This window comes from Lissotriton vulgaris, chromosome 4_1 (assembly GCF_964263255.1).
Source record: "Lissotriton vulgaris chromosome 4_1, aLisVul1.2, whole genome shotgun sequence".
Taxonomy (NCBI): domain Eukaryota; kingdom Metazoa; phylum Chordata; class Amphibia; order Caudata; family Salamandridae; genus Lissotriton; species Lissotriton vulgaris.
Genome location: NC_141691.1, coordinates 662283455 through 662300582, shown reverse-complemented (window position 1 = coordinate 662300582; position 17128 = coordinate 662283455). Strand labels below are relative to the sequence as shown.

The 17128-nt window shown below is 44.6% G+C and overlaps 1 protein-coding gene across 2 annotated transcripts in view; it reads right to left on the bottom strand.

The window, feature by feature from the left end:
* LOC147722405 (thread biopolymer filament subunit gamma-like) overlaps window positions 1-15069 on the bottom strand; it is a 52370-nt gene extending 37301 nt beyond the window's left edge. Inside the window, exons 1-5 of one of the 2 annotated variants that reach the window (XM_086964925.1) lie at window positions 14637-15043; window positions 14150-14582; window positions 9181-9241; window positions 6269-6364; window positions 2398-2574 (exon numbers count right to left, since the gene is read on the bottom strand). In XM_086964925.1, coding sequence (XP_086821051.1) covers window positions 2398-2574; window positions 6269-6364; window positions 9181-9241; window positions 14150-14582; window positions 14637-14988 — 1119 coding nt within the window. In that variant the 5' untranslated portion in view covers window positions 14989-15043. Of the gene's footprint in view, window positions 1-2397; window positions 2575-6268; window positions 6365-9180; window positions 9242-14149 lie in introns of both variants that reach the window. The other variant, XM_086964924.1, reaches the window with a different exon arrangement.
* Between the last annotated feature and the right edge of the window lie 2059 nt (window positions 15070-17128).

The window sequence follows — 17128 nt, the reverse complement described above, 5'->3', positions numbered from 1 at the left end:
ATGAGGCTGCATTACAAAAATGGCGGTGATTGTCCCAACACTTCCTACATATGAAATCAACTGGGCCTAAATGCTTTACTTGTTTATACTATAAACTGCATAATGTATAATAATATTTAACCTTATAGTATGTGGTGCCTCTAGACTATTTTCGTCCCCAATGTACATTGTATGTGCAATCCCAAATTGTTTGACATATTTCCCTATCCGCCTTTGAGATTAGAATGACGGTTTCCGTCATGGTTTCCGTACCGGTCTGTCTGACATGGAAACCATGGCGGAAAGCGTCTTTGGGGCCCCCAGCTGGGCCCCCTTGGATGCACGGCCTCCGGTTGGAGGCCGAGGGGGCACCTATGGTGTCCCTCTGTTGATCCCTGCACCTTGTGGTGCCTGCCACGGGGTGCAGGGATTGACTGCATTTCCCATTTTACTATGGGAGCACGCATTTCTGCCAGTTTACAGCCGGAATGCATGCTCCTATATTAAAATATGGGAATGCGACCGAACACTGTTCGGTCGCATTCTAGTGGGGCAGTCGGGACCTCCGACTGGGTGTCGGCCAGTCCCATGACCGAGAAGGGGTCGGGCAGAGTTATTCCGCCCGACATCGTAATGAGCCCCTATGTACTGATTTAGCGTTTGGCGATAATTAAAAAGACATCAATTTATGGATGCTAAATCCTCAATTAACCCCTGTGAGGATTATTTCCGGTAGCAAAGCACTATTTCCATCTTTCATTCCTAGCTTGTGCGCTGCTAAATGCCTCATTTTTATACTTTGACCCACCTATATTTAGCATTCTTTAACATTCAGTTGGCCTTGATAATATGGGCACTAACATTAATGGAGTGTGGATAATATTAAGGTGGACAAACTAAGAGAATTAAACATACCTCTGAAAAAGGCTCCTTGTGTAATTCCAAAGACACAAAGGAGACACATTCTATCCAGTATCTAGTGAAAGTCTAATTGTGTCAACCCACACTACGAAGGCCCCCAGTCACACATATTTAGGACAAAAAATGTGTATCATTACTTTATATTTGGAGCAAATGTTTTTCGAAAATTCTATATAATTTCACAAGTAGTCAATGTTTTACTTGTGAATTTAAATGCAAACAATATTTCCCCATGTAGAATTATGCCATGTACCTGTGCAAGCCTAACTTAAAAAAAAATATATGTATCCCTAGAGAAAATTTATTACCTCTCCATTACCACCCTGGAAACCTACTGATTCTTGACCTGTAAAGGAGTATACATGCATCCATGTCCAAGGTGGGAAGTTAACTTCTGCATCAATGTTCAAAACCTAAAAACATAGGCTTTTGGGAAATGTTTTAGGGCTTTTGTCTGTGGCCCTCCTGCAAGAGTTGGCCTCTCACCAGGCCCTGCAGCAAACTCCCCCCTGCGCTCTGTTGAAGTCTGTGTGCAGCAGGTGGTTGGCCACCTGTGGTGGGCTTGGCCGACTTCAGTGGGTTGGCCGCTGGGCCTGCCGTCTGCTGCAAGCAGCCTTTGGCTGTCACCAGAGGTAGGGAGTTGGCTGTTGTTGGCGGGATGGGTACAGGGCCTAGATGAAGGACTACTTTCTGCTGCATGGGGCTAATGGCTGTGTGCAGCAGGTGAGTTTGCTGAATAATATTAAAAAACTAGAAATACACTGAATAAGGCAAATGTTAACGTGACCTCACAGATAGATGTAGACAAAGATAAGAAACTAATGTTTAAAAAACAAAAAAATGCTGAAATGCTCCAGTTATAGTTTCCTGAGCTACCTATACCTTGCATCCCCCATGCTCTGCTCATGACTTCATATGATACATCACTCATTGCATGTTAAATGGCATCATTGATGACATCTCTGATAACATTTCAAATGATATCATTGATGGCAGCTGAGGACAGCATACAATCATTGTGACACCATCATACATGGTTTGTGGACTTGAAATAATTCAACACACTATACCTGTGGGCAATTTAATATTCACCTTAAACAGATTACCCTTCTAAAGACTTCACATGACCCACAATTTTAAGTCAAGAGTTTGACCAGTATACATTTGCCACCAAAAAGACACCTTCTTTTAAACCCGATGGACAATTCTGCATAGTTTAGTAAAATACACTACACCATATTCCTGAGAAGGGCACACACCACTGAAATTCACCTGTTACAGTTTACTGAGCTAACTATAACTTGCAGCACCACCATGCACTGCTTAAAACCTTACATATTACATCACTCATCATATATTAAATTACATCATTGATGACATCATTGATGACATTCCGAATGACATCATTACTTACTTACTGATGACAACCTCACACAAAAGAGTTGATTTCAATGTCAGGGATAACTATGGTGACTTCTAGAAATACCAAACACTTACCTTGGACTCAAAGAACCTTTGTGCATCCTCTTTGTGCTGACGGACTGATTTTTCATATGTAGCCCTCATTTCGTTTAATGCTTTTGTGACATTGAATGATCTGACAGCATCAACTTCGATCAAAGAGACAGACTTATCAGATGTGGTACCCAGTTGTGCCTGAAGAGTGCTGACCTCCTAGGAGAAGAAAATCAATTTGAGATGATTGCATTGGGAAGAACAAATAACCAAAAATAATACCAATATTGCTTTTAAGGAATTAGTCACACAATTTTCAAAATTCTGGCATTTCTGCTCTGGCCGCGCCTGCACATAATATATAAGAACTGCAAGCAAAAATCAAGAAGAATAGTTTTCTTTTTTGTGTAAAAAATTGACCTGCCTTGTGTATCAATAATTCTGTGTCTATTGTCAAATCCAACTCTTAATACAAATTTGATAACCTTCCCTGCTTGTATGTCCAATAGAAAGCACTACCAGTTAAAAGTGATGTTTCAATCAATAAGAAACCATTCAGCTATTTTTAATAAGTTGTTACACTGGGTAAAATGTACAGATTCTTTTCTGACTGATACCTCACTTCTGATACAGAACGGAGTTACCCATGTATTTCCAGTATTAAGACACAGAAGTTTGAGAATCGGCCTCTAAATGTTTTCAAAGGCCCTCAAACCCGCACATAGATTCTGGCCATAGCAGTGTTGGACTGGTCTGTCAAGCAGTCTGGCAATCTGGCGCTGCCAGTTGGGCCATGTAAGAAATTTGGTCATTTGGTTGAAGGGGGGGTTGAGGGGGGGTGAAATCCTACTCATGCAGCAACCACAGTCCTTGTCAGGGTGAAGCCACACACAAAAACAGATTAACCTGTGCTCAACCCTCTGGTAGCTTGGCACAAAGAAAGCAGGCAACACTTCAAACAGTAATAAAATTAAAACACTGCGAAGTCAGGATCCCACACCAAATTATATAAATATAGTAGATGTTAATAAATAAAATATGACCAAAACACAAACATCCAATCAATAGAACCAGAGACTTGCAGGCATAAATATTTCAGTTACAATAGGTCCAAAAGAACAAAATGCCAGCTGTGGATTTCTAGTTGCACCGGACTGGGACAATGTCATAAGTTCAGGCTGACCACGATGGAGCGTGGGCCAGCTACCTGGACCCAGTTAGGCCCACTGAAAAAGAGTACCTTAGGTCCTGGTTGCAGAGCATTGCGAGGTCCTGCATCAAGGATGCGTTCCTCAGCCAAGGCAATACGTGGGTTCAGAGGATCTGTGAGGTTGCAATGCAAGAAACTGCATCATCAAGGCTGAGGTCGGCAAGAGATTTCTGAGGTGAGGGCCTGGTTCAGGGATGCACCCCCCAGTGGATGTTCCGATGTGAGCACTGAGGTTGATGTGGAGTCTTCGCGCTGGAAGAATCCCTGTGCATCAATTCTGTACAGAGCACATGAAATGTGTTAGTTGTGCTGGATCCACAGATCCCCTGGCAGAGCACCTTCAGGCCCAATTCCAAGGGTCTAGGACTGGGGCGGCATCACTTGACAGGGTAGACCTCACAGTTGCAGAGTCCAGGTGCTGAAAACGTGGCTAGGCCATCGAGTCACTCTGCTGGTTCTGGGAACAAGTTGCAGGTACAGCCCCTCTGAACCAGCCAAGAGGGCAGCAGGTCAACACAGCTGACATCAGCTGTTCAGGGTAGCAATCGAGTAGAGTGGCAGTCCTTTCAGTATCACAGCAGTCTTTCTTCCTGGCAGAGTCTTCCACATGCCCAGAAGTGTGCTGAAGAGTTGGTGTCTGAGGTTCAATATTTATATCAGGTGCCTTCTATGAACTGAGAGAAGATTGTAGAGGTTTCCCTTTGAAGTGAACAATTTTCCTGCCTCCCCTGCCCTGGCTCTAGACTAAGTACAGGGGATATGCAGCCTTTTGTGTGGCCGCAGGACACAGCCTATTCAAGTGTAACTGGGGCTGTGCTCGGCTCTGCCCTCTCATCCTGCCAATGGTGACCCAATTAGGCAGAACTAAGTCTAATTGGGCCCTCACTGGCAGATACACCAGTCGGTTGTGTCAAGTACATTAAACATAAAGCAAACCCATTGTATATAGTTCATAATTTCTTTAGAGGGATGCTAGCCATTGGGAACAATCATTAGAGAGGTTGAGGTTGAGTCAATGATAAAAGTCCATCAACGCTACTTGTATTCATAAGTTGTCATTTCCCCAATGGAAGGAATAGTGCCAACGCGTTTCAAGTCCCAGTGACGTTCATGGAACTCTCTTCAGGGCTTTGACTTGGTGTAATCTGGTTATTGTGGCTCTTTTGCTACTGGACTGACATAATATTTATCTCTGGTATTATAAAAGCAAGTCCCTTGTCTGTTTGGTTGGAACGTTGAATCCGCCTGTGTATCTTTATATCTTTGTACAAAGGCGTCAGGCACATGGAGCAACCCTTCTACTGCCAGTTGATTTCTTTTTATTGAGTTTGGATTTCTTTGCTTTTCACTGATCTTCTTTCATTTCAACAGGGAGTAAATTCTGTCTCATTCCAAACCGCTACAGACGTGGTGAATTGACCTACCCCCTTTAATAAACTTTCTAAAAGTGGCATTTTCATGATTATAATTTAAGATCCGACTTTCCCATGAGAGAGGATACTTCATTACAATTCCAAACACACCAAATATGAACTGGTTACCTATTCCCAATTGGAAGTTGCAGCTTATTAAATGTAATAAGGTGACTCTGATGTTATTCTATGGGAGAGGTAGGCCTTGAAATAGTGAAAAATAAATTGATGCTGCTTTTACTACCAGGACATGAAAAAGTTAGAAGTAAATGTCCAACTTTTTAAATAATCTGCACCCTGCCCTCTGCAATGTCCAGGGTCTCCCTTAGGGGTGACTTTTATGTATTAAAAAGGAAGGTTTGGCCTAGGAAAAGTTTTTTTGCCAGTTTTGACATGGCAGTTTAAAAGCTGCACACACGGGCTGCAATGGCAGGCCTGAGATGCGTTTAAAGGGCTACTTTAGTGGGTGGTACAATAAGTGCTGCAGATCCACCAGTGATTTACATGCCCTGGGTACATGTAGTACCAATTTACTAGGGACTTATAAGTCAATTAAATATGCCAGTTGGAGATAAGTCAATATTATTATGTTTAAAGGAGTGAGCACACACACATTAGCACTGGTTAACAGTGGTAAAGAGCATAGAGTTCTAAGGCCAGCAGAAAAAAGATCATCAAAAATGCAGGAGGAAGGCAAAACATTTAGGGGAAGACCACCCTAAGGCTAACTGGTATACCGGGCCAACTTGAAAGGACCTGTGTGTGCGTTGGTTTTGTTGGTCACATCAAAGCTCTTGGGACCAAAAAAACATGGCCCACAGTGGTCTTTTCAAGCTGGCCCGTCTGACACAGCCCGATTGGCCGACAGGCCAGTCCAACACTATCATGCCACACTTCGTTTTTTCAAGCACAAGTTCTCAAGCAAATGTCAGTACTTGTAGACATACTATCACTGCTCAGCCTGACCAGTCAACCTTACAATAATAATTTTCTCACTTAACTTTTCTGCTTTATCAAAGGAAAGCATGCCTCTGTACCTCTCCTGCTGAGCAATTAGGGAACTGAGACTCAAGTGCATTGAATGTTTCCAACATCATGTGGTGGGTCACTTAAGGTAGATAAGAAGTATTTTCAATTGACAAGCTTCACAAACAATAAGGTTTTGCACAAAACATGAAAATACAAAATAAGCCTTGATAAAAACCCAAAAGCATGGTGGCCCACACCAGAACCATTGGCTTTGCCAATGCGTGTTTCATCAAGCACCACCTTGCTCAACAGTGTCACTTACCTCTGCCTGCGTCTTCTTCACATAGTCCCACTCGTCAAGGGCAGCGGTGTATCTTTGTTCCAGGTCAGTGCGAATTTCTGATGCAATGTCGATGTCCTGCGATACCGAACTAGATGTTAATATTTTGTGTTTCATAACGTTCTTTTCATTGTCTGTACAGTAATTCATTAGAGAATTCAGTTTCCTTACATCTAATTATTGGGGGTTCCTCTCTCAATATGAGTGAAAATACATTTGCAGAAAGTAACTTATACTACTTAGGTTACTACTTAAAACGTCATTTAGGTCAGGGGTAATTTGGATTCAGCTGGTAATCAGCAGGAAGTCTACAATGTTTTTTTCCAAGCATTTCACCACCAAAAAGTTGCAAAGTATGTGGACGGCAAAGGACCAAAAATGGGGAATTTCCTTGAAAATCGCATGCCTGAATACTGATTACTTGATGGTTCTTCATTTCTCAGGGCACAAGCCAGAATATTGTGGTACTCCTGCACCTCAGAATTTCAGACTGCCAAGAAATGAGCAGTTCCACATCAGCATCCCCCCTCTCATTAGAATGATAGCTCCAGATAAAAAGGGAATTTAAGGTGTGAAACCGTGTTACCCAAGTGACACTGATATGCCCTCATCATTATACACAAAAACACAACACCCCTCCTCAGCCTGAACCTCCTCTCCGTGTAGTGTGCCAAGTATTTTCATTAAGATATTTTAAATTACAAAGATGGGTATATAAAACACTGGAAATCCCCGTCACTTAATGTTGCACATCTTGTTTGCCAGTTTGTCAGAATCAGACTGGCCTACAGGGTAATCTGGCAGTGTCAGAAGAGCCAGTGTGACAGGTCAGTGTGTGGGCCGGTTTTGTGGTGTGATGGACCGGTTTTGTTGCTGTATGTGGGCTGGTGTTGTAAACATCTGTAAATAAAGACCAGGCGGCAGTAGCAAGCAGCACTGTGCAGGCTGTGGGTGCTGTTATTCCATTGCATGCAGTGGGGCTGGACCAATCACACTTTGTGGATAAAAGAGCAGGGATTTGCCAAAGTTTTGATCTTTTTGATCGGGAAGGACCGGAGTCAATTTCACTGCCTCATTTCTCGAATATTACCGCACACATAACTCACAACAAGGTACACACATATAGTTTCCCACCCTCCGGAGACCACCCAGATATCAGGTCTTAAAAAGTCAAATTACTCGATTTACAAATGCCGGCCTGCCTAGAAATATGATTTCCTTAATTCGTTAAGAAAAATGTTTGTTAGTGCAGTCCACACTTAGTGTTGTACATTCCAGAGCCACTTCCAAAGGCGTAGCTATCACTTGTGCAACAGGTATAGACACCGGGGCCCGTGGATTAAAGGGAACCACTACACCCCAATTATATTTGTTTTCTTATTTCCTAACCAGAGATTGAAGCCATTTAATGGCTTGGATTACAGCCCATGGACCACTGCGAGCCTCTTGTTTAAACAACAAAATGAGTGTGAAGACAAGGTAGGGGATGTAGCTGGGTGTGCATACTTGTATGTTTTGTGTGTGTGTGTGATCAAGGGGAATGCATTTTTGTGTGTGTGTGTGTGTGCATGCCTGCTTGTGGTTGAATTTGTGTTGTGTGTGCTCCTACTGTCCCGATGGCAGGTACCACGTTCATCAGTCACCTCAATGTGTGCTCTGCTGGACTCTTCTTTGACAAGCATCCACCCACCAATGGGCACACCACCTACATTTGTATAAGGACTGGATGAAGAGCACTACTGACTACACTGCAAAGCACCAAACGAGAACCTACTCAGCAAATTCTAGCAACCAATTGCCAACCCAACAATCAATTGTGTCATAAAGAACATAAGTAATTGAGAGGTGGATTAGATCAACAACCCACTGCATGGTGGCAGTGTTATGTTGGCTCAGATTCAACACACAACAATGCAACCCAGACAAGATAGAGGTCTTATTATTTGCATCAGACACCATCCAAGTTTGGTCGGGCCTGTCTGTCCCACTGTCCTTCTCCTACCCCCACTGAAAAGGCGGGAACTTTATAGAATGAGTTGACAATCACCTATCCCTCCAATCCCAAATTACAGCCACAGTCAAAAGAACATGCCAGATCCTTAGGATGTTGAGGAAATGTATCAAACTGTTAGCCTGGGAAGCTCAAAAACCATGGTCCTTGGCACTGATCTTTTCCATACTGGACTACGCAAATGTGCTAAACGTAGGACTTCCATCCTACTTGGCACATAGATTACAAAAAGTTTAAAATATTGTCATTCGATTATTATTTAATCTCCCAAAACACACCTTTATTACTCACTATAGTAAACAGTTACACTGGCTACCGGTAAAGATGAGGATCTTCTTTAAAGCATTAACAGTGGCCCACTTGGCCTTCTACAAAAAGGGCCCTGCCTATCTGCTAGGTAGACTGACCAATCACTGCCCGCAAAGATCTCAGTGCTCGCAGACAGTTTACCTCCTCTCCTCCCCATGCACAAAAAAGAAAAGGTAGGGTGGCTCGGCCTGTTCACTGCTGGCGGCTAAACTCTGGAATTAACTTCCTTTTCCCCTCAGATGTCTACCAGACATAAAGCTGTTCTGTAAGCAACTGAAAACCCACCTGTTTAAAGAATAGATGGTCACTAACCTTAATAATTGGCACATGCCTAACACCGGGACACTCGTGTAGTAGCTGTGTGATCTATAAATCCCCTTATTCATTCATTCATTCATTCAACTTTAGTCTTGTCCAGGGCATATTTACATAACGCCATGGGGCACCCCACGCACACATGTGAATTGGCATCCCTCCAAGTATTAAAACAGAAGAAGTAGAGGAGCTCTGCGGCTAAAGCAAGTCTCTGATATAAAGGTATATTAGACTTGAATGGTAAAAGAAACAAACTTACCCTTTTCATTGTTGTAATGTCAGTCTCCAGTTGAAACTTCACACCCAACTCAAAGTCATACCTGGAGAAAAAACACACTTGAACATGTTTTGCATGGGAAAGGTTGAGAGAGAAACCCAGAAACAGCACAAGATGGAACGCTGGGCACTGGCCAGATACTGACATTGGATCATAGTCACTACAGACTGCATATTTAGATAAACAGGGGAAACAGGGTTAAGCCAACACAACAGGTTTCATGCAAAGCTTGGGAGTCACATTATCCAAAATGTCGTAGTGCTGAGAATGAATGTCTCAGCTACAGAAAACTGCCTGCATTTATCCACTAAATTAACCTTATCTGTGTGTGGAAACAAATCCAAGCATCGCGTTGAGCAATCTTCTGAATGAATTAATGAATGTTCGAACATCGACAGCAGTTATACCAGGAGAGGCCAAATGGACAAAAAGGGATCCATAATCCTCACAGGCCAGAGCTGAGGCCCTTCCCGTGGTCGGAAATATCATAAAATGTATCTTGCAGATCCCAGCAAGGTTAAGACACTGATGAACCACATGTAGCCTACCGTGGTCCTCATTCTCGACTTTGGCCCCCCGGAGGGTATAAAGAGGTTTTTATGCGGGCATACCATATAACCCGCGGTTCTCAATGTGGAAACGCTACTTGGTTGGACACCAGATGTGTGGCCTTACCACAGTAGTCAGAAATAAATCCCAAAGTCACAAAAACAATGGGGTTTTATTTAGGACTGCAGACCGTGGATCTGGAAACAAACGGAGCAGGTTTTCTGTTGCTTGCTAAGCAGAATGTTTCTCTAGCTGGCTGAAGAATGAGATTATTTGCCAAAATAGGATGGATGCAAACACCTACCTATCTCAGAAGCTCAAAACCCCCTAGAAAACGCTCATTTTAGCAGAAACACAACCGCAATGGTAGAATGGACAAACGGAACCACACATGGTTTCTCTGCACTCCCGAGATCGGGAACTTGCTGTTTGACGTGCCTGTTATGGGCTTTAATCTTAGTTCATGGCTTTACCACCTAGTGCTCAGGATTAGCTAGACAATATCCATTCACCAGCACAATAAGTGGTACCAGCGGGCAGTGAGTTCATTTTCTTTATTTAGAGCCTGAGTACTAAAATGCATCTCTTTGTATGCTTTGCAATATCCGATTATTGATAACAAAAAACATACACCAACAGACTGACAAAATCTACCTCACTGGAAACTCTCTGGCTACATAACCGAAACCGTGTTCGAAGTAGAGTACTCAGTTGCAGGTAAGCAAGATATTACAAATCAATTAGATTTTCCCTTCCTTATTCAGCAGCACAAGGGTAGAAGCCATGTTCTTTAAGATTTCGTTTTTCATCTAATTAATTATTTAGTACAGCTTTTACGGAGTGTGAACCTGACCGCATGGGTATTAATCCCTCACACACTTGGGGACATATTTACAAGCCCCTATTGCCTCCAGAAAGTTACTTTAAGTGACGTTCTGGTGATGAAATGGGCTTCGCCTTATTTACAAGGCAGCGTTAAGCCACTTAACAAGGCTTAATGCTGTTTTGTAAATAAGGCACTCTTTCACTTAGTGTGAAGGGAGAGGGCAATGGGTTTTGCGGTGGGCGTTCCACTGCAACACCCATTGATTTTGATACTGACCCATATTTACAAGGGTGGCGTTCATATGGGGCAACGCCAAAATTGAGACCAAAAAAACCTGGTCTTACCCTGGTGAGATGAGGAGAAATGCTTTATTTCTCCTCGTTTTTGCTGTTATTTGTGCTGCATTTTGCAGCACATAGAAACATCAAAAACGCCATTGATTGTTTATGTGAAGGAAGGTGTCCCTTCCTGCACATAAACAACCATTTTTTTAAATTATGCATTGCAAGATTCTACAGCACACATAGAAGTTACAAAACGCCATTGGTGATTGCTTATCTGCAGAAAAGGACACCTTTCAGCACATACACAAACTTTGCCTGCAACGCAGGCACCCTTGCACAATGGTGCATGAGTGCCTGTGTTGGCGCTAGGCAGCTGCAATTAGCGCCAGTGCAGGGAGAAACACAGGGATGCACCGTAATTCTTGAAAATATGGTGCAGCCCTGCAGTTCTGGAGTGGCGGAGCATGGCGCTAAGCCAACAAGGCTAACGTCGCGCTCCGTCACTTCATTGTGAATATTCCCCTTGGAGTCATAACGGAATAGCAGAGCTAGAGTTCTTTGCCTGAGAGCTGGATTTTATTTTAGACCTCTTCAAAAAGCCATCTGCTTGGAATCAGACAGCTTTCCTCGAGAAAGCAATTCCAAAACCTTGGAGTTAAGTGACAGAGGTTATTTTCGAGATATCTGGGAATATGCAGACATTAGGAGGTTGTAATCTTTATAATGTTCCTAATGCAAGATGTCACCCTATTGACTCAAGTCACTGGTGCAATGGCAGTCCTTCCTGTTAAAAATATTGTGTCATGTTATCTATCTTCTCCCTCACATTGCAACCTGCTGATATTCCTGCCTTCCATGTTCTCCCCCTAGCAAAAGGATGAAGGTGGTGCGTGGGGGCGACTGATGGCTCTAAAAGTGCTGTGCTGTGTTGGCAGGAGTTCATGCACACACCACTTGCTTGCTGTGAATGGGGGGCATGATCTACATTGCATCCACCATCTTCTCAATTTTAGGGACTTTGGGGTGGATGTACTAAGCTTTTTTTATGGTCACAAATGCTCTGATTCGGTGTTTGCGACCCCTGAAATGCTTTTACAGATATACTAGTCCCATGTTTTGAGTCTGGAAAGGTTTTCTGATTCAACAGCGAAGAACATCAACACGGAGCAGTGGTTCGCCTGCTGCTTATGCTTGCTCAAAGGAGCTCTCCTGCCCCTCACATAGGGGGCTTGCAGGCGTGGCCTTAGGCATGTGCAAGCTGTGCACCCGCACAGGGCCACCAAACCCCAGGGGCCACCACGCCAATATATATCCTTAATATAATAATCCTCTGAGGATGGATACATACTTGCGTGGTGGCCCCTGGCAGGGATTTGGCGGCCTCTGGCTCTTTTTCCCTTCCAAACACCCTGACCCCCCCCCCCCCCCCCCCTCTTCACTGGCCTCCGTGCTCCGCCCGACCCGGACCCCCTCTTCCAGGGCCCCCTACCTACTCTCCCTGCCCAGGGCCGCCATGAGCCTAGAGTCGCCCCTGGGGCTTGCAAGGCCATCAGGACAGATGCATGTGTAAACTGCACTCGCACAGATGCCTGCACTCCTGAACTCACCCACCCAGCTGCTGTCCTGAGTAACCACTCGGGGACCAGAGTGCAGGCAGCCCCTGTGCAGATACTGAAAGCGTGGCCCCTGCTGCCTGTCAATGTCATCTCAAGGCCACCAGGACAGATGCAGGCACTCCTGAACTCACCCACCCAGCTGCTGTCCTGAGTAAACACTCGGGGACCAGAGTGAAGGCAGCCCCTCTACAGATACTGAAAGCGTGGCCCCTGCTGCCTGTCAATGTCATTTCAAGGCCATTCCCACCCTCTCAATGGACAGGGTCAGCGACTTCCCCTGCGGGTTTCAGCGCCACGCCAGGGGTGCTGCACTGTCACAAGATAGTCCCTATGACCCTCTGAAGAAAAAACCCTCGGGTGCTTGACTGAGCTCCACCTCTCGGGAGGTCCGCCTTTAGCTCGTGCCCGCCTGGCCTTTTTGCCCGTGTTCCTGTCCCATGGCACAAAGCCTGGGGTAAACGCCGATCTCTCATTTGCATGGGGCCGTCCAGTGATTAATTTGAGCTAGAAGTTGCAGGTGGGGCGCACCAACGCTCATTCTTGGGGATCGACCAGACTTTGACCTCCAAAAAGAGAGAGCAAGGCAGGAAAGGGGGAAAGAGGGAGGAAGAGAGAGACGGAAAAACTCTGACGAAGGGAGAACGTAGTGTGGGAAAGGAGCTGGAAGAGTATGAGAAAAGGATAAGGAGAGGATGTTGGTGGTCGAAAGAGGCATGAGGAGAAATCAAGACTACACAGAGCTGAGGTATTATGCAATCCTGACATTCGACAGCGGCGCAGCTGGGCTTCTGAGATATATTTTGGCCCAGCACTCGTTCTTTTCCAGATTGAGCACTGGGGACACCCCCACGCATTACGTTATATATTTTAAGCTATTTATTACTTATTTTAATTATTTAAAGTTATTTTTTTACTCAATATTATATGCATTTAACTTACAACGTAATTAACATACCTTAACACACACTCACTATCTCTCTCTCCATCCCCATCCCAATCTGTACATGGTTGTATGTTAATCAGATAGAACACAAAGTTGAGTCTGACAAACGTAATTTGACTAAAGGACAGCTTGACTAATGGTAGGGTCAAATTGAGTAGAACTTTTAGCAAAGTCAAAGCCGAAGCAGTACTCAGAAAAGAAGTGAGAAAAATAGAAAGCTGGATGGGGGGTCTCCGACTTAAAGAAAATTTAGGGGAAAAGCATGACCAAAAAGGGTCTTCCTGTGATATTGTTGTATGACTGTAAACGATTGTACTTAATTGTGTTTGGTTTGTATTTTAAAGTGCGAATATTCTTTTTTTATTGAAAGAGAAATTAAAAAGGGAAATACTGTTCTGGAGTTGTCAGATTGGATTAGACGAATCCACTCTCACAATACACATCAAGATTATTACAGTTAGCATTCTTCAGGCCAAATTTAGGAAGGTACAAAATGTCAAGCTGATACTCAGGGTAATTAATGGTAACAATAATAAACCATTTGACTTCTATTTTTCTTGTTCATGATGTCACCAAACACTTTGAAGACAATACAAGACGTAGTACATGGTTAACCATTGTATATATGAATGCATCGTGGATACCTTCAGCACCAAGTAGATTGACGTTATTTTTTTGAATGGACAGGCAGTGTGGGATTATTCTTTAAAATTGAATATTTAAAGTTTCATACTTAGCCTTGAGTTCTTCCGCGGCTCCCCTGGTGTTGTCCAGCTCAATTTCAAGCCTGATGTTCTCTAAGGTAATGTTCTCCACGTTGGTCCTCAGGTCGCTGAGCTGGGCCTCGTAGTTGACCGGGGCAGAGGGGTCACCTCCGCCAGAGACTGAGGCGCCACCCGTCAAGCTGTCCAGCTGGGCCTGTAAGGTTATGTTCTCCATTTGCAGTTGCTTGACCTTCTCCACATAGCTCTGGAAGCGGTCATTCAGCCCTGACAGGGTCTGCTTTTGAGCTGCACTTGATGGCAAACTGGCCACACGCGGTGCAAAGCTCCCACCAAAACCTAGAGCAGAGCCCTGGCTCAGGCCGGTGGACATCAGGGCGCGACCCATTGCAAATGCAGGACCCAGCCCAGCTCCAAATCCAGCCCCTCCACCAAATCCAGCCCCTCCACCAAATCCAGCCCCTCCGCCAAATCCAGCGCCTCCACCAAAGCCAGCACCTCCACCAAATCCAGCACCTCCACCAAAGCCAGCACCTCCACCTAATCCAGCCCCTAGCCCAAGCGAATATCCGCCACCAAGACCAGCCCCTCCACCAAACCCATAACCACTTCCATACCCACTGCCAAAGCCACCACCGCCACCAGATCCTCCAAGTCCGCCTGCAACCCCCAGAGAATATGAGCCACCCCCCAAGGACAAGCTTGACATACCAGAGGCAAGTCCACCGGCACCACCACCCCCACCGCCGCCCAGGGCACCCGCAGCCCACGATCCACCCCCACCAGAGCTAGACCTCACTGAGGAACTAAAGGAAACTCCTTGTCTGGAGACAGAGCTGGAGAGAGACATGGCGGCGGGTGCAACGGAAAGGAGCAAATATTCAACGATCTTTGCCAAGCAAGAATAGAAGGGCTCTAGGCAGTCAGGACTGAGGGCACAATAACCTAGCTCCTCGACAATTTATACTTTTGTCTCTTTTGTGGCACGCCTTCCTATCCCAGGGCAGCCATTCACGGCGATGAACAAGCTTCCTTCTGTCAATCACTCCTCGCAAGCGTCTGCCCTCAGGCATGCCACGCTCCACCAGAAATTAAATTATTCAGAAATGATATCTGTCGAAAATTTATTGCCGGTGGTTGGTAAAATAAAGTAATTTCTCCCAGGCCAGTGATTTCTGAAAACTGTGTTTGTTGTAACATGAACTCGTCCTTGCCCTAGAGCTGAAAAGTTTGCTGATTCCGTGATATGCAGCATTTTAGTGAAGCACAAAAAGCACGCGATTAAAAACTTAACTTTCTACGTTCTTTATTTTTGTGAAATGATTTCAACCCAAGGGTCAGTGATTATCCGAGGAAGGGGCCTTCATACCCACAAATTATGAGGTGTGTTTGGAAGATTAGATTACTGTTTTCTAGGGGGCTTCTGCCGGAGGTTTCCTTAACTCTGTGCTTGCAGGTGATAGCCAACGCCAGGCTCGACGACTGAAAGTCGATTTTGTGGCCCTCCCAAATATTAGCCGTGTTGCTTATGTCAGTCAGACTGATAACAGGCCTCAGAAGAAAGTGTCAGGGCTTTTCTGTGAGTTTTTAACCAGGTCATGGTTTTTCCTCATTGTTCTTAAAACTGAGAGCTAAACCGTGGGGTCAGAGTTCACACATCGGATTATTTCGGATTTTCTCACTGCCTGATTAAACCATGTGGAGGGCCCCTAGGCAGTCGAAGTTTCGTTTCTTTGAGTTGATTCATTTTGGAAACCATTCAATAAAGCTTGATTGTAATTTTCTTTCAACATCAAATCAATTTTATCTTGATGCTTTTTCGAGGGGCCCCTAAAAGGAGTGGGGCCTACTTTGCCTATTTGATCACCTGGAACTGGATTTTTCCCTTCCCACTAGTCAGGCCTGGTGGAGAAATGCAGCTCAGTCCTGATGCACCTCATTTTGGAAGTTGGGGTGTTCTCCTGCCGCGATTGAAAAGCAGGACTGGAGGGTGGCAAGGGGGCAGCACAACAGTTCAGAGGTGGGCAGGACGTGGCGTTCAGCCATATCCAACATGGCGGCAATCATAATTCTTCAATTCGTCTTTGTGGAGCAGTTTCCACAGACCCCCTAAAAGGCCTTGTGAATACCCATAGAAGCCCAGGTTCACACCAGAACCTGGGCTTCTATGGGAATTCACAAGGGCATATTATCAAGACCATTATCGCTGCTTTAGCTGCAGTTTCCTGCCGATAGAAGCGGCGATAATGTATCGCCCTTTCTTGATAATATGGCCCTGAGTCCGCTGCCCCAGACCAAAAGTCCCAGAAGTACAACGACATAAATTGTATTGTGTCTTTAGAAGAGGATGTTGCACAATGCCCTCTCCCTCGCTTTTGGCACAAAATAGCACAAACTCAATAGCATTGTTATTTTTTTTTGTCTCTGGCTTAATTCCTCTTTCCCTGTTTCCCCGAGATCTGGCTATCTGGTGCCTTGTTCACATGGTCACTGAAAGCGGTAAATATTGGGGAGGCTCAGGATTGGCACCATAAGTCGCTTTTCGGTTCTCCTAACTAACAGGCTAAATATGCATACAGAAAATTCTTGGAGATGTGGTAAATTAGCACTACTTATTCTGAATTCGACACAGGTCGGAATGACAAGAAGTATCCCTTTATTGTGTCAAATGACCTTACACAACTCCTGGTGTCACCTTCAAAAGTTATTTCGAAACATTGACATTGCTGAGAATGTGCTATGAAACGTAGTGAAGGTGTGCCTCTCGAATGAAGAAAAACAACAACCAAGTAATTCACAACACTTTTTGCGCACCAACCTAGGTGTGTGAAAAGAAGTCTACTCCGCTCAGGTAAGTAAGGCCGACTCCTGCAACCAGCAGGGCTGTCCCCAAAAGTAACTCCCCACACTTTTATTCACATCACAAATCCAAAGAATATTTCAGCTCTCTCCACTACTACAAATGAAAAGCAACAATATTTAAGAAGACC